This window comes from Mus pahari, chromosome 17 (genome assembly GCF_900095145.1).
Source record: "Mus pahari chromosome 17, PAHARI_EIJ_v1.1, whole genome shotgun sequence".
NCBI lineage: Eukaryota > Metazoa > Chordata > Mammalia > Rodentia > Muridae > Mus > Mus pahari.
This window is the reverse complement of record NC_034606.1, coordinates 53685982-53695199: the sequence shown is the minus strand read 5'-3', so window position 1 is coordinate 53695199 and position 9218 is coordinate 53685982. Positions and strand designations below refer to the sequence as shown.

General features: G+C 46.9%; 1 protein-coding gene across 3 annotated transcripts in view; it reads left to right on the top strand.

Annotated features, from left to right (window-relative positions):
- Positions 1-9218, top strand: part of Brd1 (bromodomain containing 1) — a 50062-nt gene that overhangs the window by 23517 nt on the left and 17327 nt on the right. For all 3 annotated transcript variants that reach the window (XR_003845455.1, XM_029547894.1, XM_021216382.1), the window contains exon 7: positions 5008-5268. Coding sequence is in view for 2 of the 3 variants with exons in the window: in XM_029547894.1 (XP_029403754.1) it covers positions 5008-5268 (261 nt within the window). In the remaining variant the exon portion in view is untranslated. The remainder of the gene's footprint in view (positions 1-5007; positions 5269-9218) is intronic.

Here is a 9218-nt window from a genome sequence, read left to right as displayed (position 1 = left end):
GTAGACCAGGCTGGCCTTGAACTCAGAAATCTGCCTGCCTCTGCCTCTCGAGTGCTGGGATTAAAGGCGTGCACTACCACACCTGGCCAATCAAGCTTCTTGCCTCTTAATTGTTTATTCTGTAGGTAAATGTCTACAATAGGTGAATGGGGTTTGGTGGTCAACCTTGGAACTTGTATTCACAATTGTTACCAAAACCCAAGCTACTATGTTTCTGATTTGACCTACTTTTTCTCCTGCTATTGACAGTCCAGGAAAATGGTGGAATTGTATGGACTTACCTTTGATCCAGTGCTTTTCCTTCTCTGGATGACCAGCTAACTGGTCACTGCAGCCTGACTCGTGAGGTCAGAGCCCTTGGAGGCTCCTGACTTCTGGGCTCCTGTGTATCTGGGCCAGAGAAACTATTTAGTACTCAGGTATCTCCAGGGCATACAGGATAGGATTGAATTCTTTTTTTCTCAAGATAGGATGTAGTACCACAAGACAGGAAGTTCACCACAAATTCAAGGCCAGTCTAAACTAGAGTGATTTCCAGGCTAGTGAGTTACATACACCCTGAGACCCTGCCTAAAAACCAAAACTGATCCAAAAAGTATAATTAGAAAGTAAAGCAGGCAGGCCAGAGTGTGACTTAGTAGTGTTTCTTCGCATGCACAGCATTTTGGGGTTCAGTGTCAACACAGCATAAACTGGGTATGTTGATACAAAGATTAGAATTTAAAGGTCATATTGGCTATATAGTGAATTAAGGCTACCCTGGGTTACATGAGACCTTGTTTTGAAAAATAGATATGCGTGCACACACGTGGGTGACAAGGTCCAGCAAGATTAGATCTTGTGCTAAGATGGTTCCTCCCAGCAGGAGCTGAGCCTTATAGCCATCAGGATTACAGAGTGACTCTCAGACCTTCACCTGCACCCCTGTTCTTTTCTCCAACGTGTGTGGGAGGCAGGGGTAGGGCTCCAGCCTCATCTGTTGTGCCTGTGACTGTGCTTTGGATGGTATTGGCTGCTCTTAGAAGCAGAGTTGCCCAGTGACATCTGGGAGTCTTTGACCCCACAGCTTCTGATTCTCGTGCCGTAGATGGACAGGGCTCTGAGGCCTCACAGTTGAGATTCCTGGAAACTGACTTTGCCATTGCTAAATAAATTTCTGTGCCAGACTTTTTGCCAAAAAGGAAAGTAATGATGAAAAGTACAAATTTATTTCTTCCTCAGTGATTGCAGTCGAAAGCATGATCTGTGGCAGAGTACTGATCACTCTTGGTACTCTGCCACTGTCTTGAGCCTGCAATAATGAAGATACTTGTCTTAGATAGGGTTTTTCTGCTGTGAGCAGACACTATGACCAAGGCAACTCTTACAAGGACAACATTTAGTTGGGGCTGGCTTACAGGTTCTGAAGTTCAGTCCATTATCAAGGCGGGAACATGGCAGCATCCAGGCAGACATGGTGCAGGAGGAGCTAAGAATTCTACATCTTCATCTGAAGGCTGCTAGCAGCATACTGGCTCCCAGGCAGCTAGGAGCCCACACCCACAAGGCCATACCTCCCAAAAGTGCCACTCCCTGAGCTAAGCAAATAATATACAATCATTACATTCCACCCCCGGCCCTCACAGGCTTGTCCAAACATAAACCTGTGGGAGCCATACCTAAACATAGCACAATGCAAAATACATTTAGTCCGACTTCAAAAGCCCCCAGTCTATAGCAGTCTCAGCAATATTCGTCCAATCACTTAACTGTAATTCCCCAGAGGAAGACAGGAAGCCAGCTGGGCTCTGCATCTCCATGTCTGATGTCAAAGCAGTCTTCAGATCTTCTATTCCTTTTTCATCTTTGTTGACTGCAGCAAACTTCTTTCTCCTGGGCTGGTTCCACTCCCTGGTAGCATAGCAGCTTTCCTTAGCAGATAGCGCCATCATCGCTCTGGTATCTCCAAGGCAGCTTCTTGTTTCAATGTCTGGGATCCATGCATAATCTGGGCTCCTCCAAAGTGGGGGCCTTCTCCAGCTGTGCCCTCTGGAGCACTCCAAGCCCAGGTTGACCCACTCCACTACCACTGTTCTTGGCAGTCATCCCATGGTACTGGCACCTCCAGTACACTGGGGTCCTCCGTTCTAACGAGGCTTTACCAATAGCCTCTCATAGGCTTTCTTTTTTTTTTAGTTTTATTTATTTATTATATGTAAGTACACTGTAGCTTAGACACTCCAGGAGAGGGTGTCAGATCTTGTTACAGATGGTTGTGAGCCACCATGTGGTTGCTGGGATGTGAACTCTGGACTTTTGGAAGAGCAGTCGGGTGCTCTTACCCACTGAGCCATCTCACCAGCCCCCTCTCATAGGCTTTCTTAATCATGCTAAGTCTCAACTCCTTTGCATGACCCTTTCAGTCCTGGGCATCAACTGCAACCGAGGCTGCACCTTCATCAATGGTCTTCTGTGGCCTCTCAAAGTGCCAAGCCTCAGCTGCTCTTCATGACCTCTCCATGCCTTCAAAACCAGTACCACCTGGGAGACTCTTACACATTACCAAGTATAGCTGCAGCACGAGGTGCAACCTTGACTATCTCTGAAACATAGCCTCTGTGCTCTCAGAAAACACTTTCCAGAAGATTTCATCTCTGTGATGCTGGTGTTCGTCACGATTTATTTATATGAGTACACTGTTACCTTCAGACACACCAAAACAGGGTATTGGGCCCTTGTTACAGATGGTTGTGATCCACCATGTGGTTGCTGGGAATTGAACTCAGGACCTCTGGAAGAGCAGTCAGTGCTCTTAACCTCTGAGCCATCTCTCCAGCCCTGCTGGTCTCTTCTTAATCACGCTAATTTCTTAGAAGCTCCAGCTAACCAGCATCAACTGTCCCAGTAGTCTTTCTCATGATTATATGGCCGAAGCTGCTTGCTGGGGCTGGAACGTGGCCCCTTGTTCTGTTGTGTTATCACTAGCTTCCTGCTTTCATAGTCCTTCAGGGTTAAGCCTGGTGCATCAGAATCTTGCTCTGAACTCTGAGATATGCATGCCTGACTCCTGAGATTAAAGGTGTGTACCAGCACGCCTGGATTTAAACTTTTCTTCACCTACAATTTGATCTGTCCTTGTATGTAGAGATCTGCTTGCCTTTGCCTCCAGGAATTAAAAGCTTGTTCTGCCCAGTGTGGACCAAAATTTAGCTGGGTGGGATCTTGCCCCAAGGTCACTACTCCCTTAATTTAAATTTATATTCTTGAACACTGCTCCATTCACTTCCTGGTTTCCTTCTAACCATGCTATGCTTATTCAAAATGCTCTTCTTGAGAACAAAGTCTTAAGATGGGCGATTCTGAGGCTTCCTTTGACATTGTAATTAACCTGAACCTCCTTAGCCTCTGGCAGACTCTTCAGCCAAGGGCAAAAAATAGCTACTTCTTCACCGAACTACAAAAACAAGTCTCTAGGCCACATACTGAAATTCTTCACTGAAACCTCTTGCACTGGGTCTACACAGTCCAGATTACTCACAGCAACAAAGTGTTCCATATTCCTACTAGGATAGATCATTAAGTTCCACTTGAAACATTACATGGCTTTCCAAATCCAAAGTTTCCCAACCTGCATTCTTAAAAGCAAAACCACGGTCAAGCCTATCACAGCAGTATCCCAGGCCCTGGTGCCATCTTAGGGTTTTTCTGCTGTGAGCAGACACCATGACCAAGGCAACTCTTAAAAGGACAACATTTAATTGGGGCCGGCTTACAGGTTCTGAAGCTCAGTCCATTATCAAGGTGGGAACATGGCAGCATCCAGACGGGCATGGTGCAGGAGGAGCTGAGAGTTGCACATCTTCCGAAGGCTGCTAGCAGCATACTGACTCCAGGCAGCTAGCAGCCCACACCGACAAGGCCACACCTACTCCAACAAGGCGTCTCCTAGCAGTGCCACTCCCTGAGCCCAGCATACAAACCACAATACTGGCTGGCCCTGTGGAAAAGGAAGCCAACCAGCAGGGCCTGCAGGTCTAGCACTCAGAAGGCTGAGGAGGGAGGATTACAAGTTTGAGGCCAGCCTGGACTCGGCAAGCAAAGAACAGAAGAAAGGAGGCTTGAGAAGTTGGTGTTTTTTGTTGTGACAGTGTTTGCCACGTCCCACTGCTCGTTAGTGCTGTTCTTTAGATGGGCACTTCTGATTCTCCTAGGCCAGCTACCAGGTCTGGGCAGGGCTCATTCATGCTAGGTGTCTGTCTCTGCTGGCCTTGCTATTCCTTTGGTTTTATCTTCACATAGATTAAATAATTCTTTGGCTATTTCACTAATTTAAGTTCTGTAGTCAATGTTCCTAGAGTTTAGGGAGACCTGTGGACTCTGCAGCCTAGTTTCCTTGGTCATGGCAATGTATGTGCAAGAACTTGAGCTAGGATGATGTTCGAGATGTATAAACAGTCCACGTGAACATATTTACACACTCAGCATCTGTCAGCAGTCCATCTTATGTCTACGTTGGTGCACTCACTCATACATGTCTGGTGGTCTTTGTGCCCCTCACTGTTTACAGAGCAGGACTGAGTTGGGTCCTATTCCAGGAAAGGCCACGTGTGTTACCCACATCTCTGCTATGACCACACTAGTCCTTTGTATCCTGCTCACTGAAGGAGTGTCTTTTTTTTTTTTTTTTTTCTCTTTGTGGCAACAGCCTTGTCATGGTTTCAGAATCAGGGTAGAGGGGAGTATGTATGGCACCAAATGGTGAAAATTGGAACACTTGGGAGGCAGGGGCAGGCGGATCTCTGAGTTCAAGGTCAGCCTGTTACAAAATGAGTTACAGTACAGCCAGGGTTACCCAGAGAAACACTGTCTCAAAAACAAACCCAAAAAGCCAAACAAACAAAACAAAGATTAAATGAATGTGAGGCCTACGCTTTGGCTGTGGGCAGGCCCAGGAATAGTTAGGGCCGATGTGTTGTTATAAGAGGTGCCCACGAATCATGTGGCTAATGAAGCATGTTTTTGCTTCAGTGGACAGGTTGCTGGACCCAGCCAACAGGGCCCACATGAGCTTGGAGGAGCAGCTGAGAGAACTTCTGGAGAAGTTGGACCTGACCTGCTCCATGAAATCCAGCGGCTCACGGAGTAAACGGGCAAAGCTACTCAAAAAAGAGATTGCTCTTCTCCGAAACAAGCTGAGCCAGCAGCACAGCCAGTCTCCGCCCACAGGGGCAGGCACGGGAGGCTTTGAAGATGAGGCTGCTCCACTGGCACCAGACACAGCAGAGGAAGGTAAGCATGCTGGGGTAGGAGGACCATGCATACCTCACGGGCATGGGGGTCTCTTGACAGGCTTAAATGATGCTCTGTAGTAATGACGAGCTTGTACGTTTTGAAGGTCACAGAACTCTTGGTCACTGGACATTCCTGCTAGGCTTTTTTTGATGCCCTTTGAAAGGATGTTTTGGTGTGTGCTGTCTGCTGTAGTTTGGCACTTCATTTACAAGCTTAAAGGAAGAGAAGGAGCTTTTCTTTTAACTTGAGCTTGAAAGACTTAGAAGGAATAGTTTAGATCTGATACTGTGTTGAAGGTAGCTTCTATGGTGGGAATAAGAAATAACTTAGTTGTATTTTGTTAATTGAGGCAGAGTATTAGATGATTAGACACCCTGAAATTGTTTTTACCTTGTCTACGTAGGTCAGAGGACAGCTAGTTGGAGTTGGTTTTCCTGGCATCTTAGAGCACCTGGGGATCAAGCTCAGGTGGTTAGGCCTTGTCAGCACCTCTGCCCCTAAGCCCTCCTGCTGGCTGGAGTTAGGAAAGGAAAAATGGCTAGAGTACCACCCAGCCCTGGGCTGTGCAGGGTGGGAAGGAGTCTGAAGTACACAGGCCTGTTCCCAGACTGACTCTCCATCCACCTCAGACCTTCCTGTGGGTCATCTTCAGTGGACACTGTCTTATTCTGGCAGCAATGAGTGACTTCTGGGGAAAGAGCTGGATAGCTGAGATGTTAGGGTGGAGAGGGAGGAAGGGAGGAAGTACAGAAGAGGCTGTCTGCCCAGTGTGAGCCACGCAATGAGCAGGTGATTGTGTGGAGGGAGGGAGGCGATTGTGTGGTGCATCCAACTGTGGCGTGCTTGGAGAAGCACAGCACCCTTTATTCCACTTGCCTTGGCATCACCACATTTCAACTCCATGAAATGGAAAGAAGATTAAGACCTACCTCTGCCACTGCTATTAGCAGCTTGACTTAGGATCTCCCTGTATATTTTTTCTGCCCCATCCAAATAAGAATTTGAAAACATTAACACAAGACCGATGTCACTATAGTTTGCATTTTTTCCCCTGTCTTAGTAGATGTGACTTTGCCCTATTCATCAGAATGACATGGTTTCAGTATGTTTATGCCATGTTAAATTTAGTCTTACAATTTTAACAGTTGGTGACAATCTTGTAACCCACTTTCCCCTTGTCTGGTTGCTTCTTTTATATGGTTATGCTAAGCAACCAGTAGAAGCTAGGGTCAACACCAGAGTTCTCCTGGCCTTACATCCTTCTAGTGTGTCCTGGTAAACTCACAAACACCCTTGGCCTTGCCGTTAGGTAACAAGTTTGATTGGTCCACACAGTAAAGGTTTTATTCCTCAGTGTGTGACACGTTTTCTCCTCATTTTCTAAAAGCCGAATGCCCCGTACATGGCAATTTTCTGCCTCTGTTGGGGGCTCTATGTATTCTTTAAGGAACATTGCTCATGGGACCTTTGGCAAACAGATGCATCCAGGATCCTGTTATTGTTTGCATTCTGTGGTGAGTCCCATAATTGCCATTTCCTGGTTCTCATGGGAGCCCTTCTCAGGCTCCTCTTGTCATTGCTAGAACTGGCCCAGTAGGACCCTTGGTCCAACCACCTAGTGAGTGACCTGTACACTTTGTCCTAAAGAGTGAGCTGGGAGAAGGGCTAGGCAGGACAGCTCACGATATTGCAGGAGCTTGCTCTTGGAAGAGAAACCTTGCTTTTCCAGGATTGAAGGTCCTCCTTTTGTATCTCAATTGAGAAAGAGCAGTGCTATTGGAAGACTAGATCTGGTGCTGTGTACTGCTGAGGCCACTTCAAAGGAAGCATATTGCTGTTACCTGAGACTCGTGCATAGCATTGCTACTGGCCAGTGTTTAAGATGCAGGAAAGAAGCACTTTCCTTTTAACTGAGAAGAAAGATGAGTGGAGAAGGAAAGAGCCTGACAGTTTGTTCTGAGGCAGAGCAGTGAGGGTGGAATTTAGGACCTCTTAAAGAGACTGAGCTCCAGACAGGCAACAGGGGGGTACTGCTCAATTCTGGTGTGAACAACAGACACAGAACTGTGAAATTGCTATATGCATGTTGGAACAGAACTCTGAACTCAAGACATTACGTAGTTCAGCATATTCTTCCCAAAGAGGATGTTTTGGTTGGATGCAATTACACATCTCAGAGGCAGAGGCAGAGGCAGAGGCAGGTAGAGCTCTGAGTTCAGAGGCCAGCCTGATGTATAGAGTAAGTTCTAGACCAGCTAGGACCCTGAGACCTCATGAGCAATTAAAAAAAAAAAATTCTGTGACTTTTTTTTTGGAGAAGGATCATAGATTTTTCACACCTAGGAAGGCATATCTTAATAGAAAAAAAAGCAGTTTCAGTTAAATTGTAATTAAACAACATTTTTGTGTATTATACCATGTAGGGTGTTTCCATTAGAGGAAACATCCCCAGAAGGCTAACATCTGAGGAACAAAACAGGATCTAGCTGTCCTGGACAGGGGACATGCCCGGCTTGCTTGTACAAGGGGAAAGCTGTTTGTCAGGAGGCCTTCCATGCTGATCTTAAGGTTGAAGTGTTCAGGCAGTTGAAGTCTGAGGGACACATGGAATGGGGCCATGATAAACCTGTGGGACAAGCTTGAGCTCTTAGACTTTTTATTCATTAATCTTTTAACTAGGAGCTTTGAGTACAGAGTCAATGTGCTGGTGATTACTCTGGGCCAGATCAGCACTGCCAGGGGGACGTCACTGGCTACAGCAGCCATGTGCTATCCCTGCTGTATGTACCCCATGTTAAAACTCAGCATTGAATACAGTGCACACTGTTCCTGCAGGGCTGCCAGAAGAAGGGATAGATTGCTGGTGTGGATGGTGCAGTTTCTAGTTATGGAATGTCTGCACACTGCTGTGGGATCCAGAGTTATCTGTGGCTTTGGTGGAAGCATTCAGTTGGCTTGGTGGCCTTGTGTGTAGAGAATCATGGACAACAGGGACCAGCTGGTCCTGAGTAGATGTCTGTGGAATCCGTATGTGACAGGGATGAGCAGCTTTCTTTGCCTTGCTGTTCTGTGTTGTCAAGTCTGGTTGGGGAGCCTTGAGTACTGGGATTCATGCTCTTGTTTAAGTTGTGGGGGTTGATTCTGGAAGTTAACAGACCGTGTAGTTGAAGTAATGCTTAGTTGCTAGCAGACAGATTTTGAAAAGGAAAGTGTTTATATATTAACTGCCAATAAGATTTCTGTCTGCCTGAGGGACCTGATGGGAGTGTTAGCTACGGCACTGGTGCTGCCCTGTGTTCTGGAGTGAGAGTTCACTCATCAAGGAGCCTGATACCTCAGGTGTTGCTAAATCTCAGTGTGATTTTTGTGGTCCGTGTAGCCTAGCCCTATGGCTGCTGGAGATGGCGCTTCACTTGGGCCTGGGCAACACCTTCTGTGTCCAATGTGATTATTGTTGTAACACCCAGGAGTATGCCAGTGAACTATAGGGCAGTGGTTGGGAACCTGGGCTCCTCCTCCTCATTGGCTGTCACAGAGCAGGGAGAATGCATGACTTGAGCATAGAGGGGACTATAGATGGGTGTGACTAGCTATGCAGTCCCTGTGGACAAGCAGCTTTTGATAGACAGTGGTTGGGGGGAATGAAGCTTGGTAGAAACCTTGTGGGAAAGGACAGACATGTTCACTTGTTGTCTTAGCAGCAGTGACTGAATCTGAAAAGTTAAGCAGGAGGCAGAAAATAGGTCTTTGGTACCTCTTAGCCATGGAGAGAACGGATGGAAGATCTACAGTGCCTGGAGCCCTGGGCAGGAGGCTGGGGCCGTTCTCTAGTAGTCTTGTACGTAGGGACTGGATTGGACATTCTGGAATCCTCAGTTAGGATAAACTGCTTGGACTCAGGTAAGAGGTACAGACCCATGGAGGAGGAGGAAGAGGAGGAGGAGGAG